The 14087-nt window shown below is 40.2% G+C and overlaps 1 protein-coding gene across 5 annotated transcripts in view; it reads left to right on the top strand.

The window, feature by feature from the left end:
• The first annotated feature begins 982 nt into the window (after positions 1 to 982).
• Positions 983 to 14087, top strand: part of LOC147134923 (RNA binding protein fox-1 homolog 2-like) — a 50849-nt gene continuing 37744 nt past the window's right edge. For 2 of the 5 annotated variants that reach the window (XM_086055005.1, XM_086055002.1), the window contains exon 1: positions 988 to 1929. In XM_086055005.1, coding sequence (XP_085911131.1) covers positions 1675 to 1929 — 255 coding nt within the window. In that variant the 5' untranslated portion in view covers positions 988 to 1674. Of the gene's footprint in view, positions 1930 to 14087 lie in introns of all 5 variants that reach the window. The other 3 variants (XR_015090054.1, XM_086055003.1, XM_086055004.1) reach the window with 3 other exon arrangements.

The raw sequence follows: 14087 nt of genomic DNA, 5'->3' as shown, positions 1-14087 counted from the left end.
GTTGTTGGCCTATGGAACAGCAATCATCATCTGCTAGGTGGCAGGCGACTGAGGTGAAGGATCTTGGCACGTTTTATTAAAAAAAAAAAGTGTTATAGAAAAGACATACAATTCATGACCCCCCCCCTTCCTTAATTTCTGTGTGTATTCCAAAATGTCTGCATTTCAGGATCCACGTCAAATAATATAGTTTGACTCCCAGACATTCAAAAAACCGCAGCTTAAAATCCACCAGGAGGCGCACAAACATTACAAATATGATGGTGCAGCGGGCATCGTATGGCTTCATTTTGCGGGCCTCTTGGAACGATGTGAAAATGTTCTCGCTTGGCTTTTTTTTTTAATGATGTAATTTTTTTGTCACAGCCATTATGACTTATTTATTTATTTATTAATGATCACTGTTACGAACAACCGTCGCCTGAATGTATAGGCACACTCAGACTCATGCCATACTTTTAGGCCTACTATAATTTGATTGTTTTATGTTTATGGACAAGACGTTTTTCATGCAAATATGTACTGTAATTATGACTTTAAAACTGCTTTAGCTTGTCTGTGCGTAATTGGGTTTCATCGCCGCCACTTGAACGGAACTCCGTCGTAAAGCGAGGACCCCCTAGGAATGCGCTGCCGAGATTCAAACGTCATCATTTTTAATCTTCACGTACAAACGTTAAGATCAATCAGACAATTTACATAAAAGTATATACATATATATATATATATGTGATTCCATCTTAATTGAAGTGTATTTGACGTATTTGTTATTGTTTTATTTATTAACCCTCTTTCACCACTCTAAGTGTTAATTTGATGAGGTAGAAGCAACGAGTGGAAGAGCAGTAATATAATATAAAAAATATAAATAATCAAATGATGTTCCGGCACTAAAATAAAATGATGGAATAAGAAGGGTGGGGGGAGTCCAGGAGCTGAAGTCGAGATGAAGTACAGATCCTAGACCAGTTATCCCAACCAAATGATGGCCAATAATGGATGACAATCTGACCGTGGACCAGCCCAAGCAGACTCCCTCCTTACTAGGAGTTACGCCAAGTGGGATTCAGACCGGAGGAAATCGTGCTGGAGCCACAGCCACACTCCACAGCAGCCCACGGCGTGAAAAGGGACGGACGGTATCAAGTGGAATCCTGGTAGGAGCAACACAAAGGTTTACTGAAAAAACACCATTAGACGCGGCAGACTTTAAGACACGTTGTCCACGCATTAGCTGTGGATAATTTGCCACATTTAGTTTCTGTTCCTACTGGTTGGGAGAGTGCTCTATCCGAGCCACGTTTATTCAGAGAGCTAGCGGAATGTATTGCTAGTGAGCTAGCTAAGGTTAGCTAGCTAATTAGCTTGTCAGACAGACAAGAGTCGGACGTGTGGTCTTCACTAAATTAGGTCACTTATTTGGCGGCGTTTGACTTGATGGAAAAAGCCGTACTCGCTGTGCTTTATCCATTATCCTGACACGGCCATTATGTTCTGCCTTGAGTAGCTTACGCCAGTAAGACACAAAATAATTGCCTGAATAGATGAGTTACTAGAGTCAATTTCGTTTTTTTTCATCCGAATCCTTCGTTGAGGACAACGCCAAGAAGAGAAGGAAAGGGGAAAACACAGCCCAACATTTTTTTTTTCTGAACGAAGACTCTCTGCCGTCCAATGTTAATGTCGACCGACGTTGCATCTATAATGCTACCCGTTAGTCGGGGGATAATGGACCGAGAAAGAGACATCGATACATCAGCGGTGCCGCATACAAGCGCTGCTGGAGGTCCGGCGGTGGTCCGGGGGATGAAGCGGGGAGACCCGGAGCCCGACGCTCTTGCAGCCGCTACCCTGACTGACCTGACCGGGGCGGAGTGCAAAAGACCAAGGATAGACGGCACTGGGAGTGTTATTGGCGACATTGGACAGGTAAACATTCGTTTGTCACCTCTACACTCTTTTGTTTGCTCATGATTTCACAGGCCCGCTTTTCTTTCCCGAACAACATAACCGCGCACCAATGCAAAAACCGTACATTTTGCCTTGCTTTTCAAGTGTGGAGCATGAGCGAGCCAGACAAAGGTAACATGATCCTGGCTCCGCTGCTGTGACAGACGGCAGTGATCAGAACCATTCGCCCTACGTGTCTTGTGGGGCTCACATTGCGAGGCACGCTTAATGGAATATTTTATTCACATAGGCCACAATTACAGAGGCTGTTGGCAATTTACAGTGAGTCACCACATCAAGAACTGATGCACATGTGCTAGTAATCGCGCCGTGCCCCCCCCCCCCCAAACCCTTCAACCTCCTCCCCTTGATTGTCGCTAGGTGTTAAAAGGGAGGCAGACAGCGGATTGGGGGAGGGGTCACCACTGTGAAAGACAAAGAACAGAGCCTTTTGCTTTTAGCTAAAGGAGAGAGGAGCTCAGGGGGGCCTCTATGCTAGTCTTCCCCTGTTTTCATAACCCAGCTGCTGAGACTGCAGTGCATCTGTACCTAATCATGACCTCCTCTTAAATGAAATAAATCTGTATATGATGCACTGAATCTCACTCACACATTCAGCACTATCATTCCTACTCCCATTTGCTTTGATTGGTCCATGGTTCCAATGACAGAATCTCACATTTTGGCTGCAACTAGCATATTCGGGCAGCAAAACTGTATTAGCAGCAGCAGCTGCAGGGTAGGTGAATGAGATTTGAGGTCATCTGCAGGTAATTGAATGTGCAGCACTGGTAAAATGTTTGAATTCAACTCGTACAGCAGATCAATTGGGATGACAAAGAGGTCCCGTATCGTGCAGTTATGGTGGGCATGCTTCGCAACAGAAGGTTAGAAGCCGTTAAAGTTGATATGGGAACAAGCAGCATGGCATGGGGTGGACTTTCCCTGACCATCACTTGTATTGATTTCCAACCAGTTGTGTGAGGGCGCGTGTGTGTGCAGTGGTTGGGAGGGCCATAGTCGTTGACAAAGAGAGATGATATTTAGCAGGAAAAAGAAGAGTTGTATGGATGTTGTCAGGATAGATTTATTGGAAAATAAAGAACTGCACAAAGAAAGGAGATCAGCTCCGTTATGTTTTCCACCACCTGTGATCATGATGAAGAACTAAAGGGAAGTGATGGATTGCAGAGACTTGTTTAAAAAGTAGTGTAGTAAAAAGAGTGTACTTACGAGTTACTTGAGAGTACAATGCAGGGGCCCACATGGCGGCTTGAAATTCTTTCAATGCTATTGAATTAGGTACAGATGTTTGAAATTGTAAATCTTTATATTAGAATCAATAATTAACCAACTTAAATTTATTTGTTCTATTGAGAAATACAATAAGACCAGTGATGTTTTTTTCAACAAAACATGTTCTTTCAAAATATAACGACGACAAGCGTTTAAAAGTGCATTACATCAAGATAAAATGCACCACAGCCGTTTTTCAGTTGGTCCAATATCAGCCCAAAAAGCAGTATCGGATTATATCGGTCTATATCCAAAATCTCAGATATTAGCACTCATATGCAAGTAGCAGTCCATTCCAAACTCTGCTTCTGCTCTTCTATCCAGCAGTGTCTGGATCGAGCATGAAGAGCCCACATGATCAAGTGGAGTACATGCTCATGTTTGAGGTTGGATTTATGTAACCCAAATGTTTGGAATAAATGGGTCATATTTTTTTATGCCTACTGACTATTGTTCTTTGTTTGAGTAATATCGCTTGATTAAGTCTCTTCTAACATTTAATACTAAAAAATACATAAAAGCATGTATCATTCCTGCTGATATCGTACCGGATCGTTATCGGTATTAGACTTTCGGCTGCAATATCGGTATTGTCTCCGAAGTGAAAAAGTTGCATTGGGCCACTCGTAATTTTCAGTCTGAATATTATAAAATAATGCAACAAATAACATTAATTGTCATAAATGACAGGGTAGGAGTAAATCTCAGAGTAAAACGTTTACTTTTTCCACACGAAACCAAATAAACTTGATGCTGTGCCATCAAAAATGTATAACTTATCGTATTGAGCGTATCAGCATTCTTGCCATCCCTGATTCGCACATGGGTCTTTATGCCTGCCTGCCCTACAATTATACTGACTTACTGCTGGATATCAGTGCATTTGCTACACAATAGCATAGCACAATACAGACCGCGGAAAGGTCACCACTGAAGCAGAGTGTGTGCTCAGGATAAGTGAAGAGGATGCTCCTAGATGCAGCTAGTCATTACTATAGTGTTCCCACTGAGGGTGTGAGGTACAAGAAACACTGACCTTCCTGGCTGCTAATCAACACTGTAATAATAAATGAGAGTGCTGCAGGCTGCTTCTTCTCTTTTGTTGATTTGCTCTCCTCCCCCCACTTTGACTCATACAAACGCCTCCATATAGCCCCCTTACATATCCTACTCCCCTTTAGCTGTCCTCTGATTACCCCCCAACGTAGTCTCCCCCAGGCATATTTCCAGATTGCTAATTGACTCCTGGTTCACAGGCACCCCTACCACCCCTCCCCCACACTCTCCTCCATGTCCCGTTACACTTTGTGATTATCCTTACCTTCTTATAGTGTGTGCGTTCGCTGAAATTGGAGAATCTCACTTGTTTATTCACTCCTGTCGGTTTTATTTCATTTTTTTATGATTATGCGCCTTTCAGGACAGCCCTTTTCTGTGTCATCTCTTGTGGTTAGTATTGACGCCTCCCCTCAAGGCAAAGCTACAGTCAACTGGCAGTACAGTTCTAACTCTGTGCCTCTGTCTCTGTTTTGGAGAGCTGATTTGTCCTATCGTTGGCAGTAAAGAGGCTTTGTGTCATACTAACAAGATCAAAGCTCATTTAGGGGAGGGCATTAAGTAGACTGATCGCTCTAACGGGCGCAGCAAAGCCAGAGTGTGTGCTTGATATGCATATATACAGATCTTCTTATGCTACTTATATTTTACATACTCCATAATAACACTCATATATTATACGCACTATAGACCAATGATAGAGACATATGATGAACTGATATGTCTTTTTTAGGGCTAATACCGATACCGATTATTAGTAGTGAAGAGTGCAGGTCATCGATATTTGGAGCCGATATTCATTTGCTGTAAAAGTGAAAATATTGGCGTCAAAATTTTAAAAACGTAACTTTGTTCAAATGCCATTTAACATGTTTAAAACACTTTTCAAATTTTCAACATGTTGAAGGTTTTACTTTAATTTTAAACATATGAAAAATAAACACCTTTGATTTAAAATTCTAACAAAAGGTTTTCAACAGTTAATGGTTTTCCAAAATTTCAAAATAATTGAAATGTTAAACTTTCACTTATTTTTGTTTTACATTCTGACAAAAGTGCAGGGAGTTGCCTGTATCAGCAGGATATATTATAATGTTAAGGTGAACATTTAAATAAATACATAAATAAAAAGTACTCTGAAGTAAACCCTGTTTTAAATTAAATACTCTTAAGCGGTATCTCATTGAGCGGGGAATGCTTGCGAACGTAGCGAATTATATTTTTTTCGTCATGGTTGATAAAAGGTTACAAAATGTGGCAACTATGTTCACAGACAGTGAAAAACTGTCTGAACATGTCTTTGCGACAACCCCCCCCCCACAAAAAAAACGGTTTGCAACAAGTAAAAACCATCTGTGAACATCTTTGCAACCTTCAACGAACCCTTGGCAAAGACCCCAAATTCACTTTGTTAAAAAACGTTTGCCGCTCAGTGAGATAACAGCTTTATCGGCCTTCAGATTTGTAAAAAAGGCAGATGCCGATTAAAAAGCATTTTTTTCTTTGTGCTCGTCTAGTATACACTCCAATTAGCTGGTATCCACACCAAAAAAATGTGATTATCCCCCATAGTAATTTTATAAATTGAAACATCTTGTGTTCAGATGCGTATATTTTGTGTAAAGATAACCGAGTTTTTGTTTAAAAAAAAAAAAAGCTATGGATATTTTACCACAAATGGTACATCAAAACATAGACAGACACTATAACAATACTGAGATATATATTCTTTATCTTCTACGGAAAATGCCTAATGTTACTGTTTAAATTACTTACAGTAGTTGTTGAACTTGTCTTTGTTTGTGCCTGCTTGACTGTTTTATATGTCCTCTGGTAGCTAAGTCACGCATGCCCGACGGCGCCACAATAACTTAATCATGATGCACAAACTATTTAATTCTATATATTCTGTTTAATTATGTTATTACTAGAGCTTGGACTCCCACCCCAAATTGATGTTCATTTACCGTTTAGGCAGCAAGTACCGCATCCACTCAAATGGGTTAAAATTTTACTTTTGTCGAAAACATGTCATGGTCCAAAAAAAAAGAAAAATCCAGTTTGATCATAATAGTAAATAAAGTGCACTTATATAGCGCGTTATCTGCACCATCTTTTGTCCAAAGTGCTTTGCTAAACCTCATGTTGACATTTTTTTAAAACATATCCTAGTGTACACCGACGCAGTAACGCAGCTGCGTCGCCCTATGAAGAGGTTTTCCTTTTTAGTTTAAAATAACTTATTTAATCTCCAAGATCCCTCACCATATACTGGCCAATAGCAGAACCTAAGGTTGTCTTTTGGACCGATTTTGGATCCATCTGCTTGCATTGTACCATCAGCTAGGTAGCGCTAAGCTAACTTTGGTATTTTTGTATTCCGTCTCCCTTGCTAGGGTGACATGAGAGGCCAACAGCGAATAAACAAAGGTGGTGAGACTGCCTAGCTGGGCTTTATTGACTGACTGCTTATCAGTTGAATTTAATGCTCATTTGAACTAGGGCTAGAAGACTAATCAAAATGTAAACGTGATTTTTGCTTCTCTCGTTCTTTAAAGAGTTGTAATTGAAGAAGAACAATTCATGTCAAGGATGGCACGGTGTGTTTACAAGTTCCCTATGTTGTGAAAGTACCCTGAATGCAACATGTTGCTTGCGTAGCAAGCCTGTATGTGATTCTGCCGTCCCTGAGTGTGCTTTAAGTTGACACCCAGTTGTAGTTTACTGTATAACTAAACATACAACAAAAATAATTACACACATTGTAAATTTAAATTAAAAACATCTTCCTTTTTAAAACATTGCTCGCGCTAATGCCGAAGTCAATGGAGGATCCTTTTCAAATCCTAACGGGAAAGTAGCATAAACTTCAGGAGTGATAGTCCTTGAAATAACCAATATTCACACACAAGCGTTGTGGAAACACAGGTATGATAACACTACTCAAAGGCACAAATCTGTAATAAATGAGTTAATATAACTAAATGGAGTTAATATAACTTACTCATTTAGTTTTATGTTGTCCTTTCAAATTATATTTAAAGTTGAGTTTTGGAAATTAAGCAAATGCAAAATTTTAAATATAATGAATAATCGTGTTTATTAGTGGTGATTCCATTATCAATCAAAAATAATCGTGATTCATATTTTTTCCCTAATTGCACGGCCCTAGTTCTCACGGGGTGCTTCGTACCGCAGTTTATAAAGAAAATCTAAAAATAACAATGGTTTATTAGTAGCATAACAAACAAAATTACATTGCAGGTGTGTCACTGGAAGGCTTAGTTTATTTTTTGTTGTTCTTTCATTGACCCTTAATGAGTCATACAGCCCAATATAATGAGAATAAAATCTTCCCCTGCTAATTACTTAAAGCGGTATACCCGCATGCTTTCTGTATGTGTGTGCTGCCAGCACTGCCTTCTGTTACCTGATCTCTCCCGCTGTTTAAAGATTACTGTTAAACTTTGAGCTGTAACTCAGGCAGCGTCACACTTGACTTTTGAACAGGCAGCGATAAGCTAAAAACAACCGTTTGTGTGTGTCCATGCATGCATGCTTGTTTTATTCGTCGAGTTTTTCTGTCAGTTGTCATGAACAGGCAAGCCTGATTTACTATTTAAAAAAAAAAAAAAAAAGGAACTATTGTCCCCTTCTCATTTGTACTTGTTGTACAATTTTCACCCCCTTAACATGACACTCACATGTTAAGTCTCTCCCTTTATGGTAAGTCCACCTCACACAAACCCTCCCACCCTCCACGCCTCCTCCCCACGGCTGCCCCCAAACTGTCATATGTGATCCCATCTCCACCCACACACAGCAAAATGTCAATTCAGTGTTTTTCTCACACGAGGCCATCGCGAATGGACTGCTATAGTTTCATAAATAGGACTTGAAAGTATTTTTTTCTCATTCAATTTGCTGTTTCTTTTGGTCTATTTTTGATCAAGTGGGAAAATAACTGCAGAAATGTGTTATGAGCAAATATCAGCACAAGTAATTTAAGCAGATGCTTTTAAAATCAAAATGTCATGGAAAAGTGTAGCAACTCATAGTTACAGTTCTACAGTAACGACCAGCGACACTGGAAACTGCAATCTAAAATAATTTACTTTTAGCTGTTTTTCTTTCCATGAGAACAGCATTTTGGATCCAGAAAACCAATCTCCAAGTGAACGCTTTTTAAAGCACTACTTTTATTTCCATTTACATGTCAAGTGTGTTTGGTCTACATGCTCGCATACGTCACGACAGAATAACATTGGCGGACTTGTCTTGGGTGTGAGCCTACGAAGTAAAATTATACAAAGTACACTTGCGCTGCACTGCTGCTCGATGCATTTTTCTTTATAAACAAGAGAACATGCATTGGCTTTTGTGGGATATGAACTCCTAATAGGGTTTGCTAAACCATGTGATCCAAACCAATGCAGTGCAAGTTTTAGTTATACTGTATAGTGTGACAAAACAGCAGATGTTTTATCAAGGTACTTTGCATTTGGAGTATGCTCCTCACACGTTCAAGAAAACCAATACCACTTGAGTAAAAACTGTACCGGACAGCAAGGCAACAAGAAAGCTAATAATCTTTATGATCTTTATTAATAAGTACTGTAATATAATTATAAACTGGTTATTTTTTTAGCTGGGAAATGAAGTTGACAAATGTAAAATGACCACCGACAAGATGGCTAAAAACGGGTGGATTTTTGCTTTATTCATATTTCACATAGGCAGTTTTAATCAGAATACTGTATTATCACCAGTGGGTGTGTATAGAACATATTATGGGAAAGACTGACTTCCACTTTAGGACTGGTCAATAATTTGCAAAAATAGCACACACCTAATTTGGACATTGGAGGTTTCAGTCCGTGACCAGCGATACATCACCATGCATCGAAGACTCCACTTTTGTCGCTGCTTTACTCTCTACCATGTGGCCTACCTACCAGTGACCTGTTCTCTTACTTTAAAGCTGTCTGGATTTGATTCTTTTTGTTCTTTTTTTGGGTGGATTTTGTAAAGCAGCTTCATAAGATGCCTGTAACTCCCCCTCTAATTTACTCTGCACCCCTCCTCCATCTGTCACCATTACCCATCACCCCCTTCACCATCTGTTGACCTCATGTCATTTTACCTTCCGCCACCATTGCTGCTTTTTATTTTCCTTCCATTTGTTTGCTCCAGTAACTCCTTAACTTCTTTCCTTCTCCTAAAATAACATGTTGGTGAGAGAGAAAATAAACAAGAGTGATGCCCTTAAGTTTTTCCCCCAGAGCGTGTGTTGTTGATCCATGTTAGCACGGCCTTCAGCTCTGATTGTAAATCTTCCAAAGCCCCTCCTCCACAAACTACATTTTTGAAGCTGATTGAGTAAAAGTCTAGTTTTAGGTTCTATCCCTCCATTTTCATGGAAAAAAAAGCATAGATTGATTAGATAACTGCCAGAATGTTCTCAAGCAGTAGCATATGGCAAAAGCATGTACGTACTGTATTTTTGAGCACCAGGTTTCAAATTCAGCCACCATTCCACAAAGCCTCCCCCAACCCCTCAAGAAAATATAAATCACGCAACGCAGCATTCTTCTCCCATGACTCATTGTCTCCATTTCTCCAGTCTCATTGCTTTATAGTTCTTCCTTCTTTTTCTTGACCGTGTCCCTGCATTCCTCACCATTCTCCTCTGTTCCTCTCTTCTTATTTTGATCCGCTTATTCTTTTTTTTTTTTGTTTTGTTCACTCAATCCACCCCATCCCTCCATCCACCCTGCTGCCTCCCTCCATTCTCAACTGATGGATTCCAGATGTTGCTCTAACCCTCCTCCCACCTTTTTGTGTCCCTCCCTTTCTTCTTTCCACTCTTCTCTGTCCACTGCAGAACCGAAGCTCTGTAATTTGATGGCCGGGTATAATTTTGTTTCAGATTTAATTGGTATTGCGGTTTTACTCCATTTTTTTGTTGGTAGTTAAACACATACACGCTTAAGAGCAGTGTGGCAGCATTTCGGCTTCTGTGCTTAGTCTACAAGACCCAGACAAATTGCTGAAAATGATTTAAAAAAAACTTTGCAAATGACAGGCAACAGTTTAAACAAGTTATTGCGCTTTCAATAACTCTGATTAAATGCTTATTATATTTTTTTTATATTTTTTATATTTATTCATTAAACAATATCCAATCATGTATTGAACTGTGTGCCAGAATTGAGGTAGTCCACATAAATACATAGACATGTTTGTATATGAACTGGTGTCTACATACTCTCATGGTGTTAAGTGTAGTTCAGCTAGACCCAGTAATGTTAGCAGCACGCAAAATGCCTGTCTTTAACCACCAGCTGTTTTTACAAAGTCACTGTGTCGTCCAATATGAGCCGGCCCATTCCCCTCTAAATGTGGCGCACCAAGGAGAGTGTTCCCCCTGGGGACAAGGCGTGAGGGGGGGGGAATTGGTTCCAGATGAAACAGGAAGTGGTGAGAGAGAGAGAGTAACAAAGAAAAGGCTGTTTCATATGAGTGAGAGAGGACGGTTGAAAATACAGAATCTTTTCCCCACTCTTTTCTCAGACCGACCTTCACTCAGTGGACCAACCATCTGGGACACACTTAAGGCAGTGGTTGGCATGAACCCCTAAGCTTCCCTAAATCATAATTCTTCATCTTACCAAGATATTATGAACAAGTCTATGCTTCCAGCTAGGGCTGTTTGATTTTGCCTAACAAGAAAATCCCGATTATTTTCTCTCAAACCCGATTTTACGATCACAATTTCTTTGTAGAATAAATAAAATAATGAAAAATGAAGTATTTTGAATGTCTTTTATTTAAACTAAATTTTTCTTTCTTTGAACTCAAAATGCCAGTTAATTTCACTTAATACACACAGAACAATCCATTGGGATTAACAGCATTTTATTTACACCATAGATTTCAGATCTGTTCTTAATTAAACCAATAATGAAAGAAGAAAGTGCATATACCATCTGAAACGAAATCATCAACATGAGAGAAGGTAGACAGTCAAGTCTGTAAACCAAACAGTCTGTCAGCAAGTCATTTTGCCAACCAGCTAGTGACTAGCCTTTCACCTTTCTCCTTGGTCTTACTTAAACATAATGAAAAAAAGGGCCGCTTTTCAGATGTTGAGTTACTTGCTCGCGCGTTGTATTGTACATGCGGGGCACACACTACACTACAGATCTATATTTGCCCGATTTATTAACTAAACGTTCACTTGCCTGAGCAAATAGCAGAATCGCCGGTAGCCATGGATGGTATTGTAGTTTTTCCGGTATGCGCGCTCATGGGAGGAAGCGGAAATGCAGAGGAAACTACGGTGGCTTAGATACACCAAAAATAAAAAAATCGAACGTGCCGATTTGAACGTTTTTAACATCGTTCGATCCAGAAAATTCGTTTTCAGTTCCACATCGCTTAATCGAACAGCCCTACTTCCAGCTTTATGGGAAAGGTTTTTGGAAGGCTATTTTCTGTTCAAGCATTACTGTACCCCAGTCAATAAAGGTGCCTCCCCATAGGTGAAAAAGCCAGGTGTTCCCATTTTCTTTCTTTGTTCTTTTTGCCAATATTGCTTATTCTTATCGACAGAACGCACAAAGTGTATGTGCTTCCTATAAAACAAATGTGATGACTAATTCAAGGCTTGAAATAGGCAGCTTCGCATTGCCGTTTGCGATTCAAAATCTGTATTTTGCACGTCGTTAAAACACATTGAATAGCGGAAATGAGAATCACAGGTTTCTGAGTTTTTACAGTAACTTGAACTGTGGAGACTGTCCTAAAAAGCTTCGCTTCGGTGGACAGACGCACGGTAATGTGACGCAAGGCGCTTACGTCACTTACGCGCCCGTGCTACTTGTGTCACACTAGCTAGCTAGCTAGCAATGAGCTTCAGCTGGCTGCTGGTGCAGCTAAATGTTGCGTTGTCACCCCCAAATCAATAATCATCGCCTCCATGGTAGCAAATAAACTTACACAACTTAGGGTCATTGCAGATCACCCAGAAAAAATGGCATGTTGAATTCAGGAAAGCCAAAATTTCAAATTGCAGCTTGATCGGATCGACGGTTCCCGAGATCACAGTTTCACAACGACTTTTGACATGTTACCTTTTGATCTATATTTTGTCCTTGGAATTTACAATAAGAGACATACCCAACCTCAATGACACAACTACAAAGAATTGTAGTCCTAGATGTCAACTACAACATATAAAACTCCAGGGGTGGCCAGGTCCGGTCCTCAAGAGCCACAATCCAACCTGTTTTAGGTTTATCCCTATGGCAACACACCTGATTCAAATCATCAGGCTCATTATCAGGCTTTTGCAAATCTTACTGATGAGCTGATGATTTGAAACAGGTGTGTTGCCGTAGGGATAAACCTAAAACAGGCTGGATTGTGGCTCTTGAGGACCAGACTTGGCCACCCTTGCCATAGTCAATTCAGTGAAAAATGTCCTCACAGAAGCAGGCCACATCCTGTTAAGCAGCTAATGCCCACAGAAGTCCATTAAAAGTTCTCAGAGGAAGAGCAAGGTCATAATTTCTATTTCCTTTGTGTGCTACATCAGCAGTCAATGAGACTGGCTAAATGTAATACTTCAGAGCAATGTACTGTAAGTATATCAGTTTCAATTACCTTATCCAATTTGATAAGACTGCATATCGTCGCTGTCAGGTGAAAAACACTTATCTCCATTTTTTTTTTTCATTTTCTTATTTTTACATGAGTCATGTTTCTGCGTTATAGACATTGCATTAAAGTGAAAATTAAAAAAGGTTCCAAAATTGGAGACATGTGTTTTTCACAGGACAGCGACGATATGCTCCCTGCTATGGAACTGTGGCACTGTGAAGAGGCTGGTTCCAAAGACAAGTTTATAGCGTTTGTCTGATAGTCATATCCATACATCTTTTTGCCGTGTTTGACGATACGGCACCGAGAACGTCTCAGGCATCCATTTCTTCCATGTCAATAGTACTCTGATGCAAAAGAGTACTGCTTATGAGTTCCCCTTTTGGTCCCATTTTTATATGTGACAACAATTTGACATGTTGAACAGGGGTGTGCCGACATTTTATATCCACTGTCAATTTTGTATGTGTGTGAGCTAATGTTGTCTTACCTCATCGTAGTCTCTTTGCAAATAACTTGGCTAACCCCTGGCTCAGTCTAGGACTCATTTGTATCTCATCACAACAGTCTTAGCTTGCATATTTTGAAGCCACAATTCAACTGCATTAACTTTCCTTCCTCGATCAGCATTCTAGCTCTTGGTATTTTCTGGTCAAATGTACGGTCACCTTCTCAGACACTTGCACTTGATTGTTTGAGTGAATGTCACCAGGAAATGATTCCTTTAGCAGACAGCTGGAGGTTAAGGCCAGGAGGTTATAAGTCTTTTGACTCTCCTCAGAAGTCACGTCTGCCCTTCTAAGTGCTGTGGAATTATTCGTCTCAAACACATGGTAAAACATTTTGTGTGCTCCTTACTCCTGTAGCTTTGAACCCAGCATATTTGCCTTTCTAAAGACCACCGACTGCACCATCCCCCATTCATAAAGCTGTATTTCACCTCCGGCCCCATTCCCTCAACCACATTCTCATGTTTTTCCCACTCTGTCCTCCTCATCTCCTCTAGGAGAGTCGTGGCATGGGTCTCAGTAGGAGGTCATGTTTTCTCTGCAAGGCATGTCAGCAGGCAGTATTGCGCTCGTGTCTTCTCCCTGTCTGCTGTCAAAATATCAGCCTTTGGT

Source organism: Filicampus tigris, chromosome 16 (assembly GCF_054856515.1).
Source record: "Filicampus tigris isolate MCC_2025a chromosome 16, RoL_Ftig_1.0, whole genome shotgun sequence".
In the NCBI taxonomy this organism is placed as follows: domain Eukaryota; kingdom Metazoa; phylum Chordata; class Actinopteri; order Syngnathiformes; family Syngnathidae; genus Filicampus; species Filicampus tigris.
Note: the sequence above shows the minus strand (reverse complement) of the source record. Positions and strands in the feature narration are given on the sequence as shown.